We start from the raw sequence: 20,285 nt of genomic DNA, 5'->3' as shown, positions 1-20,285 counted from the left end.
AGGACCTGCTGGAGAGCACAGGGAACTCTGCTCAGTGTTACCCGGCAGCCTGGGTGGGAGGGAGTTTAAGGGAGAATGGATCCATGTATATATGTGAATCCCTCTGCTCTTTTCCCAAAACTATCTCAAGGTTGTTAATCGAGTATACCCCAATACAAAATTAAAAGTTGCTTCTGAATACTGTGACCCCTCACAGCCATGTCCGTAGGGGGACCCTGGTGATGATAGGAGAGTCAGACGCGAACTCTCTAGATGTTTTGCTTGTGCTGTGTCACGACTCTCAGTTTTCCTGTGGCTAACTCCCGATGTGTGGAGCCACGGGAGCCCCACCCCCTCCCAAGCCTGCGCTGCCCGCGTCCCCCCACCCCTCCCGAGCCTGCCCTGCCCACGTCCCCCCACCCTTCCCGAGCCTGCCCTGCCCACATCCCCCCCCCCCCCTCCCGAGCCTGCCCTGCCCACATCCCCCCACCCCCCTCCCGAGCCTGCCCTGCCCGCGTCCCCCGGGCACCCTGATTACTGGCTGACCCCGCCCCCCGCACTGTTGTTTCGCTTGCCAGCCGAGCCCCATCAAGAAGGAGCGCTCCCCCCGACCCCAGAGCTTCTGCCACTCCTCCAGCATCTCCCCCCAGGACAAGCTCTCACTGCCAGGCTTCAGCACGCCGAGGGACAAGCAGCGACTCTCCTATGGCGCCTTCACCAACCAGATCTTCGTCTCCACAAGCACAGACTCACCCACGTCACCGATCGCGGAGGCGCCCCCGCTGCCTCCCAGAAATGCCACGAAAGGTAGGAGCCTTGGGAAGGGCCACATGACTCCATCCTCAGAGCTGGGAACCCACCCCGCTTTGAGGTCAGAATCGCGGGGTGAGTGTGAGCACCAGGGCTGTGACGTCATTGCGGCTTGAAACAGGGATCCTGCCCTCTGCTGCATTACAGCCGAGAAATAGTGTTACCGGCGCACCTTGTGCCTCGTCTTGTGTGAACCTCACAACCTCCCTTGAGGTGCGTGCTTTTGTGCCAATTGTACAGACGAGGAAACTGAGCTAGAGTGACTCACCTAAGGTCGTGCAGCCAGTAAGTGGTGGAGCTGAGGTTCCATCCAGGGTCACTTGGCTCCAAAACCAGTGCTCTTTCCTGTGTAGTATGGGGTGGGATTTCCGTTCTTTGAGAAGTTTCTTTCCTCGACACTAAAATGTAATAACAGTGATAGTTAATACTTACGAAGCTGTTGCTTTATGAGTGGCCCTAAACCCAGAACTTCTTTTTCCACACTCAGAGAATGAGGTGCAAAGGACAGTTGGTGGCAATAGGCAGACAGGGGTCCATGGTTCAAGGAGGCTGAGTCATTGTTCTGAGGTTCTTGGTGGTTGGGATCCTTACCCAGGTGCTATGTGACCCCAACCCACATTCCCGTGCTCTCTGATAAGGAGTGGTTTTTCCGTGAGACACCAACCGGGGCAGGATTTTACCAGAGGAGGGTTATTGTGCTGGGAGTGACAGTCCACAGACCCCCCTCTGATCCATAGAACACCCTGCTCAGAAAGCCCGTGTATTCCCACCTACACGGGGACAAGTTGAGAAGCAGAAATGGTCACATTAGGGAGTCACCCTGCCCAGTGCCGGGGAGCTTCCCAGGTGGCTCAGCAGTAACAGAATCCACCTGCCAGTGCAGGGGACCCAGACTCAATCCCTGGGTCGCGAAGGTCCACTGGAGAAGGAAACAGCAACGCACTGCAGTATTCTTGCCTCGGACGTCCCGTGGACCGAGGAGCCTGGCAGGCCTACAGTCCGTGGAGTCACAAGGAGTTGGACGCAACTAAGCACTGCCCAGGGGAAATCCGAGAGGTACCCAGAGCTGGAGCTTCAGGTCTGGCCTCAGCCAGTAAATCCAAGTGCAGGATCCTCGCTGTGTGCTCGGCTTGTGCTCACGCAGGTTCGGGGGCTCCCCGGGCACAATGGCATGCCTGTTGGAGTCACACTGGGGCTATTTTCTGGGGAATGTGAGCTTTATTCAAAACAGTGTTTTTTCAGAGCTTATTCTCCATTGAAATAGTGTTATAAATGGGAGCAGTGTTCTTAGACCCCAAATGGCCTCTGAGATTATAAAATAGCGGAGGAAGTTAAAATAAGACTTGGGCACGAACGGTACCCATCAGAGATAACCCGTGACCAGAGCAGCAACAGCACGTGGAAGCCAGAGGCTTCTTCACCCGCCGGCGCAGTTCTTGCCACCCCACGCATGACGCTGGAACGCACCTTTTACATCACTAGCAGGTCAGGGTGCACGTGTTCTGTAAGAAGGCTGTATTGCCGCTCACCTCTGCGTGATGGTGTTTCCCATCAGGGTAGCAGTCTGCTCAGAGCAGCATTCCTCTCTCCATCCTAAAGAGAACCTAATTGTGCTTACGAAAGAAGAAGTGATGATAGCCTCTCAGATCCTCCAGGTCACTGAGAATCTTGGAGAGGTCTACAGGAGGAAATGACATCAGAGTCCTAGGAGCCAGGAGCCCCCCCTCATCTCCCTGTACCCCTTTCTGTAATTTTATCTCAAGGGGATGCAGAAATCCATAAAATACACTGACTGAACGCCGGAGTATGTATCTGTTGCTGCCTTGAATAAATTTCTCATTAGCTCTTTACCAAAGGCCAGGAAGACAAAGACCAGACTTACTTAGTGATCCAGCTCCTGAAACAAGTGCTGAGAGACAGCCACAGCAGCCGTGGTCAGCTGAGGATAGACCACCCCCCTGCCCCCCCAAAATCCATATTTGAACGTAGACCTCCCTCCCTGCTAAAATCAGGAGTGTTCTTCCAGGCCGTTCACAGCAGGACATCAGATTCCGAGCTGATGAGACACAAGCCCGGCCCACCCGTGACTTGTGGAAGGGATTTGAAACAGGAGATGCTTCCTGCGGTTAGCTTGGCTCACGTGCCCTTACGCGTGGGAAGGAAAGCAATTGTGTTTGCGTGGCGTTCTCAAGTGCTAACCCTGTCCCGCCCTGTTCCTTCTGACATTCAGCTCACCTTGCCGAGTTTCAGACTCTTCATCTGAAAAATCAGGATTGGGCTTCTGGCAGGTCCTTGCTTAGAGCGTGAAGTCATATCTGCAAAGTGACTGGCACGGCGTGGGCATTCAATACGTAGCATGGCAGCCTATTTGGTCCTGCTGCAGGTGTTCGGTTCTGCGAGTGTCCTGGGTCCTGGGAAGGTAGCAAAGGATGGTTCTCGGGCTCCAGTGGACTAGAGAGGGGTGAGCTGGCCATCGGGGCAGCTGCGGGTGCCACTGCAGGTTTGAAGAAAGGGTGAAAGAAGTCTCCCTTCCACTCTCCCCTCCGCTCCTGCAGGGATGCTGTGAGTGAGCCATCCCTGCATCCCCGGCACAGGTGTGCTCCGTCAGCACTTGTTGTATGAATAAACAACAGCGGAATCAATGAGAGCACATCCCAGAAGTGTGTGACCAGAGCAAGGAGGGGATTCCCAGAAAACTAACCCAGATGTCCTGGAGGCGTAATAGACAGTTGACCTGCTGAATGTGATAGATAGTTGGCCTGCAGAATGTTTATGCCCACACTCGGTTGTGTAAGCCTTTTATATACCATTTCTCTGACTCTCTTTTGAGGTCTGTGGCAACAGAGAGGGGTGGCCAGGGAGGAGACCCTCAGAGTGTGAGTCAGGGAGCCTAGGAGATGTTTTCCGCGAGAGGGACATGATTCATACGCGGATGACTCTTAATTTCCTGGGATTTTTTTTTTTTTAATCTCATAGGAAGATAGCAACTTGAACGGCTTGATTTTAATACTTCCCAGGGACCATTGTCCTTCATTCCAGTTGAATTTTCTAGGTTTGGGTTGGGGGTGGGCATTGTGGGATGGGAGATTTGGGGGCCTGTTTTTTTTCAGTCTGTCACTCCTCTTTAAAGCATCACGTGTGTCACCTTGCGCTGACCAAGAACACCGCTGTCACTTCCGCCCTTGGCCGTGGTCACTGGCTCAGGCTGGCCAGCCCAGCCGCCTGACTTCAGGGCATGGAAAGGAAGTCCTTGCTCTGTGTCTTGCATAGAAGTACGTATGAGTAAGCATTAAGGAGCCAACCCTGAGCCCCTTGAGTTTGGCTCTTTTCTCTTAATATTCCCAGAAGGATACTGAAGGACACGTGAACAGCTCTCATGAGTTCTGTGATGCTGGGTCCTTCACAGGGTCACACCGCCGTGTTGGGACCCCGCCAGCTCCATGGCTGACCCACCATGGTTTCTCCGCACGCTCCCTCCACCGCACTGTGCCTCTGTTTCCCCTTCTGAGCGAGGAGGTGTTTGTAGCTTCTTCCTTGTACACACACAGTTCTTCTCTAAATAAAGTTACTACATCTTTACCTATTTTTAAGTGATGTAGTCTCTCCTCTCTCTCAGGCTCTGTACTGTGAAAACCATTCAGTTCAGTTGCTCAGTCGTGTCTAACTCTTTGCGACCCCATGAACTGCAGCACACCAGGCCTCCCTGTCCGTCACCAACTCCGAGAGTTCACTCAGATTCATGTCCATCGAGTTGGTGATGCCATCCAGCCATCTCATCCTCTGTCGCCCCCTTCTCCTCCTGCCCCAGTCCCTCCCAGCATCAGAGTCTTTTCCAATGAGTCAGCTCTTCGCATGAGGTGGCCAAAGTACTGGAGTTTCAGCTTTAGCATCAGTCCTTCCAAAGAACACCCAGGGCTGATCTCTTTCAGAATGGACTGGTTGGATCTCCTTGCAGTCCAAGGGACTCTCAAGAGTCTTTTCCAACACCACAGTTCAAAAGCATCAATTCTTTGGCGCTCAGCCTTCTTCACAGTCCAACTCTCACATCCATATATGACCACAGGAAAAACCACAGCCTTGACTAGACGGACCTTAGTCGGCAAAGTAATGTCTCTGCTTTTGAATATGCTATCTAGGTTGGTCATAACTTTTCTTCCGAGGAGTAAGCGTCTTTTAATTTCATGGCTGCAGTCACCATCTGCAGTGATTTTGGAGCCCAAAAAAATAAAGTCTGGCACTTAGACAATGCTAAATTTAAAAAGAAGAAAATGCTAAATTTTTCATTCGCGTTGTCCAGAGTTGTCTGCATGACTCTGTCCTTGGCTCCTGTCATTAACACTTACTATGGCATGTTAGAATGTATATATTATACTTCTACAGACAGTTTTCTGCCCCAAACTGACAGGGTAATTTTTAAAGTCAACTTCTGGGTTTTTCTTTAAATTGAAATTTCAGAGGTGTACCTTTGGTCTCCCAGCATGGCAGGCCTCTGGGTCCTCTGTTTTATTAAGAACCAAAGGTACAAGGGCTTCACTGATAGCTCAGTTGGTAAAGAATCCGCCTGTCATGCAGGAGAACCTCAGTTTTATTCCTGGGTCGGGAAGATCCCCTGGAGAAAGGATAGGCTACCCGTTCCAGTATCCTTGGGCTTCCCTTGTGGCTCAGCTGGTAAAGAATCCACCTGCAATGCAGGAGACCTGGGTTCTATCCCTGGGTTGGGAAGATCCCCCAGAGAAAGGGCTACCCACTCCAGTATTCTGGCCTAGAGAATTCCATGGACTGTATAGTCCGTGGGGTCACAAAGAGTTGGACACAACTGAGCGACTTTCACGTTCTTTTCAAAGATACAAGGACACTGAAGAAGGATCCTCCCATCTTACACCATGAATCATGTCCATAGGCTGTGCCCAGAACGTGCTGGGTGTTGAGAGAGAGGACAGTATGGCCCTTGCCCTGAGGACATGTGCAGCCTGGGAAGGCGGAGACAGTGTGTGTCTGATGCTGGGTGGAGAGTGCGTGTGCAGAAATATTCATAGCTGCAGTTGCTCCAGGGCAAAGGAGGGTTAGAGCAGGCTTCTGGATAAGGTTACACTGGAGCTGACCCTTGACAGATACTGAGGTGGAGGGACCATGGCTTTTGAGATGTACAGCATCTCAGAATGTGTACAGCATCATCAGGCTCGTGAGCTTCCCAAGCCTTGGCCACATGTCGGACTCTGTGAGGGGCCTCCACGAGCTGATGACCGGGAGATGCTTTCAGCAGCACAGCTCAAGGGATGTCCAGTGGGGCCGCTCGAGTTGAAGGCGTGGAAGGAGTGTCCAACAGATGAGTGACCCAAGAGGCTGTTGGCAGTGCAGGACCTCAACCCAGCCACGCGAACCCCCAGTAAGAGCTGCAGTACACCCTGCCTCCTCGTAGAAAGCCTTTCTAATAATGTAACCTCAACGTTATTTATAGCAACTTTGTAAGCCTAGACCCATATTTTTAAGAAAAGTGTTGGTGGATAATTTGACATAATAGCCGATATTAGTGGGCACTGTGGTTTAGGGTGTTTTCTGCCTATTCCCACAGGCTCCGGCAGAGTTCAGGGGAGGAACTTGGCTGTCCAAGTCCCTCCCCTCCCCACCTGTTAATTGTGCCTCCCTTTTAAGCATGTTTAATGCTGTGTCTACTCTTTTCTCTTTTGTTTTAGCTTTCTTTCTTTTTTAATATATATTTCATTTATTTATTTGGCTGAACTGGGTCTTAGTTGTGGCATGTGGGATCTAGTTCCCTGACCAGGGATCGAACCCAGGCCTCCTGCGTTGGGAGTGTGGAGTCTTAGCCACTAGACCACCAGGGGAAGTCCCTGTTTTAGCTTTCTTTACCCAGCAAGAATTGCTTCTTTCCTGACTGAGCCAGTCCTCAGGTTTATTTCACTTGAAACATCGTTTTCAGTGCCTATAGACCAGTTACTCATTTTGGAAATCTTTTGAGCTCTTTACAACGTAAAAAAATTTTGTCTGCTTCGCTGGGGTCTGATACAATGTTTTTCACCCTTTTTTAACTCATGACCTACCAGTCAGGAGATTCAGTGGAACCTTCCTTTCTGTGGCTTCTGTTCCAGAACGGTAGGTGGGTCTGGGTGTGTGTAAAATTTTCTGTGAAGGTGGATTACAGTACTGAATGTTTCTCTTTGAACTTCTCTCACTAGGTTCCCTCTCTCCCTGGTTTCTGCTCTGTCTCCCTAAGGGAGACATTCTATCTTCCTTAAGGATCACTAGCCTTAAAACAAGAGAAGTAGCAGTTTACTCATCCATTTATTCGACACTGCATTATTAAATTCAGCTTACCAGGCCAAAGAAAAGCCTGACCTCGATAGAACCTGCAGCGTGGTGGGGAGGGAGGCCGTGACAAGTAAGCAGAAAAGGAATAATTAGAGACTGCGGCAGCTGACGTGAAGAAAGTAAGGCAAGGCTGTGTTGACATGATGAAGGGAACACGAACCCCTACATTTTTAACATGATGGTTCAGAAAGCTTGATTTTACTTGGTTTGTGGTTGGTTGCAGGACTGCTCTGGTTTGCTCTCTCCTAAAATCACGTACACAGACTGCTCTGCCCAGAGACATGGTCCCATTGGCCGTCTGTGTTTCCAGGCAGGATTTGGAGTTTACAGGCAGGATTTGGAACCCATTGAATGGCCTTCCAGATGCAGTACATCGAGACGTCCCTAGGTGGCGCTAAAGACGAACCTGCCAGAGAATCTCACCATTGTCTATTATCTATTCTCCTATTTCCAAGAGGAAAGTTACACTTCCTAGTACCGAGCTTTGTTGTTGCCGTTTGCATCAACGTGTGCGGAGCCCAGAAAATGTGGCCTTGCTTTTAGGACAGGGTGAGCCCTCGCCAGCCCCAGAGACCTGCATCGTGGTCCAGCCCAGCTCCTCTCGGCTCCCTAACCTTTATCACATCATTCCCAGCTCCACTTTCCTGGCTGCAAAATGGGGCCAGTAATACCTGACCCCAAGCTTCCCAGGTGGTTCAGTGGTAAAGAATCCACCTGTCAGCGCAGGAAACGTGAGTTCAGTCCCGGGATTGGGAAGATCCCCTGGAGAAGGAAATGGCAACACGCTCCAGTATTCTCGCCTGGAGAGTCCCATGGACAGAGGAGCCTGGTGGGCTACAGTCCATGGGGTCACAAAAGAGTCAGATACAACTTAGCAACAAGAACAATACCTAACCCACATGCCTCACAGAGTTGTTATGAAAATTGAGGGGAACACCATGCAGGAACATATTTCAAAAACTAAGAAGCCCTCTGCAAACACAAGGCTAAAGTAACAATGCCTTTATTGTTGCAGAAATAAAATCGTTTCTGAAACGGCAGTGACTGGTGTCATAATTAGGCATTGCTCTGGGGTGACAGGCTTCCGTCACATATCTGTCAGTAGGACTGAGAATAAATGCTACTGCCAGGGCCGTGTCATCCTAAAGCAAATGACTGCTTTCCTGAGCTGAGCAGTATTTACTTCAAGACAAGACTATCTCTGAGAAGCAGAGGTTTAAGTCTGTGTTGGTACTGACCATAATTGATCACGGGATACAGCAGAGCTTGTTTTCCAAGGAAGGAGGCCAGCGGTAATTAAGCTTCTCTTTTAATACACGGAATGTAGAAGGCTCTTTTGGAGCCTTTCTGGGGCACCAGGTACCCACCCTCCTGCCTTAAACATTTGGGGTAGCAGTGTCCCTAGCTCTTTTCATTTCTTCCTTTTCTTCTTCTTTCAGTGTTTGCGGAAACCGTTGTCTAGTTAAATCATATATCTGGTAATAATCACGAAGAGAGGTTTGTCAAGGTGCCCAGCGTCACCCAGGTCCCCAGGCACACACCAGCCACTTCAGTGTCACTTGAAATAAATTTAACAACATATATACTTAAAACTCCCTTTTTTTTTTCTAAAAACATTAGAAATGGTAGTAATGGTTTATGTGTGTGTGTGTGTGTGATATTAGTATCATTATTGCTATCCTGTCATTACCTCTAGAGAAAACAGAATCTTTTAAATAACTTATTGGCTCAAGAGGGAGGGGATATATGTATACATATAGGTGATTCACGTTGTACAGCAGAAACTAACACGACATTGTGAAACAATTATACTCCAATTTAAAAAATAAAATTAGGGTGTTTAAAAAAATTTAAAAACCTTTAGAAATCAGTGAAGCTTATATCATTTACTCAAGCTTCCAGTATAATAGATGGTTTATGATTTCTGGGGTTTCCCTGGTGGCTTAGATGATAATGAATCTGCCTGCAATGAAGGAGACCTGGCTTCAATTCCTGGGACAGGAAGATCCCCTGGAGAAAGAAATGGCAACCCACTCCAGTATTCTTGCCTAGAGAATCCCATGGATAGAGGAGCCTTGGCGGGCTACAGTCCACAGGGTCGCAGAGGACACAACTGAGCAAATAATACTTCCACCTTTGAGATTTCTAGAACAGGTCAGAGTTGGAGGGGAAAAAAATGTTTTTGGATTTCCCTTCTTTCTAAGTAACCCTTTACATTAGAGCCTTCATTATTTATAAAAGTCATCAGAAAAGAGAAAAAAAAAAAAAACTTCTGGCAAAGTTTGCTGACTAGAAGAAAAAGTTGCAGTGGAGAGAAAACCCTGGTCTGAGGCCCTTGGCGGTTGTGTCTGTTCTTTGCTCTCCTCTCCGTTGAAGTTGCTGGCAGTGCGGGGTATCTTCTTCCTCAGCAGGTTTCGCAGTGGTTCCAGTGAGCTTACTGGTGTGAAATGTATGTTTTCCCCATTGCACCCAAATGAGGGTATAAACCCAGTAGTATTCTGTGTTGACTGACATTTTGTTTCTTAACAGCACGCATTCTCCTTTTTAATTTTTTTTACCAGCAGTTTTTTAAAACCCTTTTTGTGGGTTATTGGATGGATGGACTGGGCCGTCCCCAGCCTCCTGCTTCCGTCTCCGTGTCATACCTCATTCTGTGCTCGGGAGTAACCGCATATGGGCTGTTCTGTCTGCGAGACCGAAATTAACCTTCCTGCCCCGTTCGATTCCTTTCCAGGTCCGCCTGGCCCACCTTCAACACTCCCTCTAAGCACCCAGACCTCTAGTGGCAGCTCCACCCTGTCCAAGAAGCGGCCTCCTCCCCCACCACCCGGACACAAGAGAACCCTGTCCGACCCTCCCAGCCCACTACCTCACGGGCCCCCAAACAAAGGCGCAGTTCCTTGGGGTAAGTCATCCTCAAGTCAGGGCCCACACTGCCCAGGGTCGGGCCGCACATGGGGCTCGGGGGGCAGTGGGCACTTAGCACGCTGAGCAGCCGGAGGAGACTGCAGCCACACTGGGCCAGGGCTTAGACACGTATGATCGCGCAGCCTCTGACGGCCAGGAAACGTTTGGGACAATATTTCTATCACCGCTTAGAAAGCTTAGTAATGATAAGGTGCTGAGCGTTTCTTGTGCACCAGACACCCACCAGGGCCTCTGTGATCAGGTCGTGGCTCTCCCAGCGCCCTTTCCCCCGCTCTCAGCCTCACTGATCTGCTTTCACTTCTGGGTCCTCCAGGCTCTTTGCCTCCTGGGGCCGCCTCCTCCCTGCAGCTCTGTTGTGGGCTTGAAAGCCTGGCTCCCTTTCGTCTGTCTGTTCTCTCTAAGGGAGCCCCCATCCCCCTGTTGCCCTCCAGGCCCCGGATCTCCGCTGACACAAGAGTGTTTTATTTGTGTTTGGTGTTTTGGTCCCCATAAAAGCAGGGCCCTTGTGTGTCTTGTTCTCTTCTGTGTTCACGGAGCCTAGAATCGAGCCAGGATGCAGTAGGTGCTCAATAATTGCTGGAGAATAAACAAACCCATGCAGAGTCAGTCAGTAGTTTACCATTTCTGTGACAGCTGATGGTGGATAGCACATTTCCATCCACGAGGAGCACCGTTTCCAGCTCCATCTGCCTTTTTAGTTTGCCAGCCTGCCACCAACTTCAGTCAAGAGCCAGGGGTCCCCTGGGGCCCTGGCTCTGCTGGTTTACGGGTCCCACCTTCCCCTTCTAGCATGCCGCCTTGTGGCTTTTTTGTTTGTCTTTGCAGCTGATAGGGAACTCAGCTGAATGCTTTTAAGGGCATTGGTGATTTGGTAGTTAGTCTCCAAGCCGTGTTCGACTCTTTATGACCCCATGGGCTGTAGCCCAACAGGCTCCTCCGTCCGTGGAATTTTCCAGGCAAGAATACTGGAGTGGGTTGCCGTTTCCTCCTCAGAGGATCTTCCCAACCCAGGGATCAAACCCAGGTCTCCCACATTGCAGGCAGTCTCCTTACTGACTGAACCCCCAGGAAAGGCCGTCATTAAAGGCATTAGGTATTCCGAACTTGGGGAGCTTTGGGGAACGGCCGTGCTGCCGTCTGCACGCTGGCACACACATGAGCCTGTCTGTGCTCAGCCTTCCACTCTGCTCTCTTCATGCCTGGGGTTCGGGCCTCTGCACACGCGTGCTCCAGGAAGGAGATGAGTAGGAAAGCGTGTGCAGTGTGTTCTTCACCGCCAGGCTGCCCTGTGAGCAAATACTGTGGAAATGCTGGACCGAGGCGTCCAGCTGCACAGGGAGGCTTTTCGGGGACTTCACAGCACGTGTTGAGTAATCAGTTCTCAGTGAGACGAGCCGGAGGAGCCTTGGAGGGCACAGCCCAGGCACCCATCAGCTCCACACAGGTCCCTGAGGCTGCCCGAGACCCTACCCAAGGCCTTTGGGAGTCCCCAGGGTTCGTCCAAAAGGACTTTGCCCCAGACAGTGTCGCACTGACGGTCACAAGTCTCCTGCACGTGTTCCTACCACGAATCTCCGATTCCCCTCCTTGCAAATCCCATCAAGCTTTGATCCTGCTGTTCATTCAGGTTTTCTTTTATTTCTCCGTGAAGTTTATCATGCCTTACCCCACTGGTCTGTACCTTTCTGTTTTCTGGCTGAAGAATCATCTCTTTCTTAGGTTCCTTCCGCCTGACTGAGCAGCGGGACTCGCAGCTGCCGTTCATCTTGTTTGGTTTTGGTTTTGGTGGTTTTGTTGGGGACAAGGGGCATTTTTCACTAGGAAGCAAAGCTCCCCCTCTGTGAGACAGAGTCAGTGTCCTGGACGGTCAGCGGGAGCCTCGAGCTTTGAAAACTTCGGGCCGCGAGCAGTCGTCTGCCCTCCCCACCCACCACCACCAGCCAGAGCCACTCACCTACCACCCGCCTCCAGGCACAAAGGCAGAACCTGTCCATGCAAAAGTGGCGACTGTCCCCAGGTGGCCATTCTGTGACTGTCGGGCCTGCTCTCTGAGGTGGTGGGTGTGCACGTAGGGAAGACCTTCTTGCAGACCCATGTAGCCGCAGGTCAGTGACAGGCCTCTCACCAGGCACGCTGAAGCGACTTTTATCTCTAGCCCACCACGTGCTTTATGTTGTCGTCCCCACAGGTTTTATCTCTGCCTGTCTCCCGCTGACACCATGGTCCAGAAGCTGAAGGCAGAGGCCAGACTCTAGTTAATAAAGCACATGGGGTGCCAGATTCCCAGGGCGCATTCACAGTGCCTGCAGTCTCCCTGCAGGAACCCGTCTTTCCAGTGCTCTTTGTGGCTGTCGTAGTTCAGTTGTGTCTGACTCGGTGACCCCAGGGACTGCAGCACGCCAGGCTTCCCTGTCCTTCACTGTCTCCCAGAGTTCACTCAGACTCTTGTCCATTGAGTCGGTGATGCCATCCCAGCCATTTCACAGTTGGAAAGCATCAATTTCCAGTGCACTTACGTTCCCCTAAAGGCCCCTTCTCCTCCCGGCCCCCGAGGGTGAGGGCTTCTGGACTCTCCGAGATCTGGACAGGGCTGGGGGAGGTGGGCGTGAGGAGTGGGCAGCACAGCCCCTGAGCCCTCGCCAGGCCCCACCTGCCCACCCTCTGCCCCTCTGGCATAGGGATTATTGCAGAGCGGTTCTGTTTGCTACTCTGCCTTTCTTAGCACCGTGTGAGCGCTTTATGCAGGCACGAGCGTTTTCTGTCTCTGGAGCTCCAGTATGGACCTGTGTCACACTGCCTGTGTTCTAATCTGTCTCTACCACCTGTAGCCCTATGGCTTTCAGCAGTTATATTTGGTTCATTTCCTACCTCAGTTTCTCCACCTGTAAAACAGGGCTAGTTAATAGCCCTCATTGGATTCTTTGCCACAGTTTCACAGAGTAGGACATGGGGAGCTTGACTGTACGGACACTGAGATTCAGAAAGGTTCAGTGCGCGGCCCAGGTCCTCTCGGCTGGTACGAGGGGATCCCCTTTGGCTGGAGGAGCCCAGACCCCTCGCCCCCTCGGTGCTCTGCTGAGTTCTGCTCGTGACGGCTTGCTGATCCCTGTGGCCATTCTCCTGTCTCAGCAGTTGTTCCTTTATCTGTGAATGAGTTAGGGAGAAGGTGCCCTAGCAGGTGGACACCTTCCACCAGGCTGTGCCGCCCCGTCCCTGCAGCATGGTGCCCTGATCTTTGGGGAGGTCGCCCCAGGCTTTCTCCCCATTAGATCCACAGCATCCACAGCACCCAGATAGCCCAGACGTCACGTGACTACCGTCCCACCACAGTGATGAGTTCAGCCATCACCAGGGAGATGGTGAAGGCAGGATTTTGATCAGAAGACAGCCAGGCCTGTGGGCGAATTGGGTTTTTGCAGGGACTGTTGATTTTTAAGGTGGCTTGTCGTTAAACCTCACCTTTGGAGATAAAATAAGTTGCTTATAACCTACTCTCTAAGAGACCAACACATTTTAACACACAAATTAGTAAGGAAATGAGGACAAAGGGAAAATAAAGGTAGCAAAGTAAAATGAAGTCCAGGAGTGTGGTGTCTTCACTAAAAGCATAGCGCAGGGTCACATGCAGTGGCTGGAAATAGACCAGGGATTTGACACTGAGGTTCTTACAAGCAAGAGCACAGAAGACAGTGCAGCCGGTTATCCAGTTGGTGGTGGCCATAGTATTAAACCTCGTCTCGAACTTGAGATCCTTGTAATTGCTACCCACGATCAGCCTCCCCTGGGACCGCTATCCAGTACTCACAGAAGTGTTTACAGGGCCACAACCTGGGGAACCGTAACATGAACTGAGTGAACTTTTCAGAAGCCCAAGTTCTGATCCGTGTTCCACCGGTTCTTGCCTAAGTGACCTCTGGGAGTTACTTTAATTAATTCCTTGTCTTTGGCTTCTGGGACTTAAAATATTCTATACACTTCCTTTTTTTCCCTACTTTCTGGGCCCCCATCCTCCCCAAGCTTCCTTTTTTTTTTTTAATGGAGAATAGATAATGAATGAAAAGCTGTGCCAAAAATTGATTCACTTCTCCTATTTCAAGGCCAGAACTTCCAGGTGATAGAGTCAGTATTTGAAATGTCTGATCTGAGGCGCCCACATCTACTTATTGGAAGTAGCATTGACTTGTAAAAGAGCCTTTGGGTAGATACTTCCTGATTCTTTTTCTTGGATTTCCCGATATAGTCTCAAGTCAGCTGCCCCTGCCCCCCCAACCCTGTTTTACATGCAGTTCTAGAAATAATGGTGGCTACTGCCATGTATAGATTATTTGCCAGGTATCCGGTCTTGTACATTTGTTCATACGTTATTGTATTAAGTCATCATTTGTTGTTCATTTGCTCAGTTGTGTCCGACTCCTTGTGACCCCATAAATAGCAGCATACCAGGCTTCCCTGTCCTTCACTATCTCCTAGAGTTTGCTTAAACTCATGTCCATTGAGTCAGTGACGCCATCCAACCATCTCATCCTCTGTTGCCCTCTTCGCCTCCTGCCTTCAGTCTTTCCCAGTCATTTCCAATGAGTCGGCTCTTTGCATCAGGTGGCCAAAGTATTGGAGCTTCAGCATCAGTCCTTCCAATGAATATTCAGGATTGATTTCCTTTAGGATTTATTGGAGAGTCCCTTGGACAGCAAGGAGATCAAACCAGTCAATCCTAATTAAGTCATAACAACTGTCCTATAAAATAGGGACTGTCACTGTCCTGGGTTAGCTGATTAGATCGAAGCACAGAGGTCTAGTGACTTGCCTAAGATCACAGGTCCAGTAACTTCAGAGCTGGGATCTGAACCAATTTCTGACTCCAAGGCTCATACGAGTGTCCACTCTTCCAGAAGACTGCTGGAGCCCGTGTGCCAGGCCCTGCTAGGCAGCGCCTCCTCTCATTCCACACTCTTGGCCCGCAGCTGCCGAGCCATACCAAGGGACCTCGAGTCTCGGCCACAGCATTTGTTGTTTGTTTATTTACTTTTGGCTGTGCTGGGTCTTGGTTGCTGTGTGTTGTTGCGGTGAATGGGGGCTGCTTTCTAGGTGTGGTGTGCAGTCTTCTCGTTGCACTGGCCTCTCTCGTCGCAGAGCACAGGCTGTGGGGTGCAAGGGCTTCAGTAGTTGTGGCTCGAAAGCTTAGTTGCCCATGCCCAAAGGCATATGGGATCTTCCAATAGAACCCATTGTCCCCTGCATCAACAGGCAGATTCTCAACCACTGGACCACCAGGGATGTCCTTGGCCACAGCTTCTTAAATTGCCTGCCCCGCGTCTGTCTGCCGCCGTCCCTTCCTGCGCATCTGTGTGTGCAGCACGGTCCTCCCCAGATGGCACAGAGAGAGGAAAAGGATTGAGCTGCTTCCATGCTTATGCTCCTCCCCCTCCCTCCAACCTTGCTCTCCTGTTTCTAGAAATTGTGCTCAGCCACGTTTCTCTTCCCAGGCATGGCAGGTGGCCTTTGCCTGGCTCTGAGAAAGGCAGAATTCCTGTCTGCCCAACCTCACATGCCTTCCCCAGGCCCACCCTCGCCCCCAAGGAGTGGGAGAAGCCAGACGGGGGGTGGAGAAGTGGCGGCGGCGGCTCTGTGGGCCACGATTTCCTTCAATAGCACCCGGAGGTGGCTCTGGGCGGACAGCGGGCTAGAGAGCACGGCCACAGAACCGGAAAAGGCAGAGCCCCTGTCAGCGAAGCGCTCACCTGTTGAGGAAATAAATCATCACCATTTTCATTACATCACATCAGAGAGCTCGGAACAGCGATCCCCCCTTCCTGTCTCGCCCCCGTGGTCCAGCCCCGTGCACCACACTCCGTGGTTTCTCCCCCGAGATGCTCACGCCGTCTAGTGGAGGAGTAACTGTTATCCCTCTTTCATACAGGCAGGAACTGAGACTTGGTAGGAAAAGCAGTGTCATCAGAATTCACACCCGCTGGGCAGAGGGCACACCCGGACTCCAGAGCCAGGCTCGTCTGGCTCTAGAATCTGCACCCTGACCGTCCTCTGTGATTAACGGTTGTAGGCTCGCCCGGGAGATGAAGGGACAGAGTCCGACTTTGGAGAGACTCTTTTCTAAGGTGGCAGAGGAATTTACCACAAGTGGGAGGGGACAGATGCTGCAGGGAATGGGAACAGAAGAGCCAAGGTCACAGAGGCGTAAAAACACATAGCCTCTTTGGAAAGTGGCCAGAGCAGAGGGTGAAGTGAGGATGCCGGCCGTTTGAGCTGCAGTGTCGCGCCCCAGCCCCTGACGTGTTGGCTTGTCTGTGAGTCAGCGGAGTGGGTGGCCCCGAGCAGAGTGGGTGGCCCCGAGCAGAGCGGGGGGGGCTCCTGCAGCCCAGGTGGTCTCTTGCGCATGCTTAATAGGGTGAGAATCACTGGTTTGGGGTGTTTTCCACCTGGAGCAGGAATGAGCAGATGCAGCAGCGTATTCCCCTCATCTAGAACTTTCTTTGACATTTTGATTGTTATGACCCATTTAAGTCTGAAAGTGTGAGATGTGAGCACCATGCTGAAAAGAAACACCTGCCTTAAAGGAAGTCTCAGCTCAGAGGATGCCGTGAGAGGCTGCCAAGGAAGACCTTCAGGCTTAAGCTGCAGACTCGTGGAAATAGAGTGATGGTTAGGAGTGTCTCATTAAACTAGATCTGTATTTGAAAGTCTGGCGCTATTCTTCATGCATCAATGACCTGGTGTTACAGTCCAATCCAGAAGGTTCCGTCTGAGCACTTAACCAGCCTCTCCCTCCTGTAGGTTATGGGGCTGGGGTGGGAGGGGCGAGAGTGGGGGTTCATTGCAGACCCTGGAGGAGGGCTGCCTAGCTTTGCATCCCAGCTCTGACCCTTACCAGCTGCTTGACCCTGGCCTCTGCTTTACTTCTTTGTTTCTTATGTAAACTGTAAGGCAAATGGTATGTCTGGGCTTCCCCACTGACTCAGCGGGTAAAGAATCCACCTGCAGTGCAGTAGACACAGGAGATGCGAGTTCAATCCCTGGGAAGATCCCCTGGAGGAGGAAATGGCACCCCACTCCAGTATTCTTGCCAGAAAAATCCCATGGACAGAGGAGCCTGGTGGGCTACAGTCCATGGGATCGCAAGGAGTCGTACATGACTGAGCGCACCCACATGATAATATGTATCTCACAGATGTAATGACTATGAGGTACCTAACACAGTACCTCACTGGTAGTCAGTGGTGAGTACACAGCAGTTGCTGTTATTAACGTGGCTCTCAGGGCATCTCCAAGGAGTAATGAAACTTGAGTGCGTTTGTGTGTGGGACCTCTTGCAGCCCTGTGACCTGCAGCGTTGGTCCATTTAATCCTGTCTCCCCCAGGTAACGATGTGGGTCCGTCGTCGTCCAGTAAGACTGCGAACAAGTTCGAGGGCCTGTCCCAGCAGTCAAGGTGAGCCATCTCCACGCGGACTCCCCCGAGGGGGGCCACTTAGGGTCGCCATGGACAGTTATACAAGTGGACTTCAGGGGCTGTCTGCTCAAGGTGGGGCCCACCAGCTGATGCTGACCGTGATGGGAACCTGAAAGCCTCCATCACTTTGCATGGCCCCCCTCAGCACACAGTTCTAGGGCCCGGACAGGGTCTGCAGACGGTGTTTCAGGGGATCAGCACCTCCCTGTCCAGATTCCAAGCGGGAACGGACCTCACTTTTCTGAGGATTGCACAGTCTGTGCTGGAATGAGTTCTTATTTTCAATTTTTTAATGAAGCCATTTTGTTTTGGTACTTTCTCTTTTAGCTCCATTCTGCAGACCTGAGAATAAAAAGATAATCCTCAAGGAGATCCAACAGCCTAGAGATTTTCAAACATAAAAATAGGACTCTTTCCAAGCCTCCTGTTTGTAAGATTTCTTTAAGCTAGGCTAACGGAGGGGCATCCCTTTCTGCTCTCCTCTCACCGAAATGAGATGCTTCAGAAGAGTTTCTGTGGACAGTGTATACCCGGTGCCAGCACAGAGGGTTTTCCCCAGAGACTCGATCCCAGATGAGGACACAGGGAGCCGCTTCCTGACCCAAAAGCTCAGGCAGGAGGAGTCAGCTGGTGCGTGGGGGTTGCCTTCCAGAGTTTGTCGAGGCTGAAAGCCAAAATCCTCATTTCTTCTAATGCCGCCGCCCTGTTTTAGCCTTTACGAGCCCGTGAGGCAGCCCAGTCGCTACTGCCCTCAGGTTTACAGATGAGGACGCGGGGCCCCGGTACTCAATCCGGGGGGTTCTCAAACGCCACAGTCAACACTGCCTGCCGCTTGCGCTCAGCGACTCCCCCACACACTGCCTGGGGGTCTCTCAACCCCAGGGCCAGTGGGGGTCTTCCAGGGGAGGGAATCTGAGGTGGAGGAAGTGCCCACTAATGGTTTTTACAGGGAATTGAGCCCCCACATGTGCAGGCACGCTTGCATACATGTGCACGCACGCTTGCATACATGTGCACACGGCACCCCCCACAGCACGCAAAGCAGCCCAGATCCACGCACAGCATCCACCCCAGGTCACCCGTGTGAGATGCTTCCAAGCATCTGGCCTCAGTACCCAGGCTGGGAAAGCATCAAGCTCATGTCTGTGATGGGCAGACATGCGTCCCTGCAAAGATGCTGAGGCCAGGACACGCACCAGACGTGTTCAGGGCAAAACCCTTCTAGTCCAGTGGTGGCTTGATCTCACCAGCCTTAGCCTTGAGTAGCCCAGAAGCCTTAAAATTTCGAGGGAGCCAAGGAGAGAGCCACTGAGACCAGGAGTGGTTTGTGGGCCAGGATGAAAGACACGTGCATTTCATCTTCTTTATTGAGCTCTTTGTTTTCTTTTTGGCTGGTTTGGCTTTTCCTGTCCTTTTAAATGCAATTAGGATAGACGAGGGGTGGAGTCGGTTCTTAGGCCATTAGAGGACAGCAGAGGATAAACGAGGTAATAAAGGTGGCTCTTGGCAGATACGAGTCTGGCACTGGGATGCTGTGCTGTTTGGGTCCTCAGGGCCCCCGGTGTTCCCTGAGCACAGTCACAGCCTCTTATTAAAGGGAAAGAGCGGGTTCCCACCGAGAGTAGTCTCCTGCAGCGCTGGCATTTCAGTGGTGGCAGGGGCGTTGGGGAGTCCCTGATACCAGATGACATGGGGCAGCTTCTGTGCCTAGGGCCTGCTTTCCGGGGCTCTTCTCCTCTGCCCATTTACAAATTGTTCTAGAAGAGGAACAACTCAGGGAAAGCCTGGAGGCCTGAGAACCAAGCTGTTTGCTCTGGTGCAAGGAAAAAGTGAGGGCTCTGGAGTCCAATGGAGCTGGGCCTGAATGTCCAGCTCCGCCGCTGACCAGCCTTGGAAGCGTCCACAGGTCACTGGAGGTGCACAGGCTCTGGTTTCCTGTGCTGCAGGTGGAGGTGACATGCATAACATCGTGGGGCCGCATGAGAAGAGCTGCCTTGGAGCAGTGCGCTTGGCCCAGGACCTGCAGGGTGCCCCGCGCTTTCATCAGCACTGTTCCTTCAGGGAAGGGCGTCAAGAAGAGGAGGGATTAGGCTTTTTCACTCAGTGGGTTGGTGGTGGTTTTGTTACTTTCCCTCTTGACTCCATTCTGCAGACTTGGGAATAAAAAGAAAATCCTCAGGGAAATGCAGGCAAGCTTCAAATCTGGGCAACTGGACTATAATCTTTTGTTAGGGAAATGTTGAAAGCAATTTTAGATAGATAATTCTGTGAATTTCTATGATTTCCTTGAAGACTATTTCACTATTGATTTTATAGCACTCTGAGATCATAAACGATTCTTATTTATTCATTAGCACTGGCTCTGCAAAGACTGCCCTTGGCCCAAGAGTTCTTCCTAAACTACCTCAGAAAGGTAAGATTTCTCTTTTTCATCCTGTTTGTTCCCTTGACTCTTTCTGACACCAGAGACAGCAGCTCACCAGGCTTCCCTGTCCTTCACTGGATATCTACCAGCGTTTGCTCAAATTCATGTCCATTTAGTCGGTGATGCTGGCTAACCATCTCATCCTCTCTTTCATATTTACGTGTAATTATACTGTCACTGTACCCTCCAAGGGGTCGGGGTGTCTGTCTTTTTTGGCCCCTGCTTTATCTCAGATGGCCTTGAGCAGCAGCTGACATGTAAGAGATGTGTAATTAATATTTGTTCAGTGAAGAAAAATATTTATAAGCTCAAGTTTTATAATTAACAAACACCAAACTTTTCCTAAAACAAT

At 51.2% G+C, this 20,285-nt stretch overlaps 1 protein-coding gene across 1 annotated transcript in view; it reads left to right on the top strand.

The window, feature by feature from the left end:
* ASAP1 (ArfGAP with SH3 domain, ankyrin repeat and PH domain 1) overlaps positions 1-20,285 on the top strand; it is a 337,578-nt gene that overhangs the window by 305,018 nt on the left and 12,275 nt on the right. The window contains exons 25-28 of the mRNA XM_018058570.1: positions 558-786; positions 9,851-10,021; positions 17,418-17,487; positions 19,863-19,921. Of these exons, the coding sequence (XP_017914059.1) occupies positions 558-786; positions 9,851-10,021; positions 17,418-17,487; positions 19,863-19,921 (529 nt within the window). The remainder of the gene's footprint in view (positions 1-557; positions 787-9,850; positions 10,022-17,417; positions 17,488-19,862; positions 19,922-20,285) is intronic.

This window comes from Capra hircus, chromosome 14 (genome assembly GCF_001704415.2).
Source record: "Capra hircus breed San Clemente chromosome 14, ASM170441v1, whole genome shotgun sequence".
Classification (NCBI taxonomy): Eukaryota; Metazoa; Chordata; class Mammalia; order Artiodactyla; family Bovidae; genus Capra; species Capra hircus.
The sequence above is the reverse complement of the archived record's forward strand: the minus strand, read 5'-3'. Positions and strand labels throughout refer to the sequence as shown.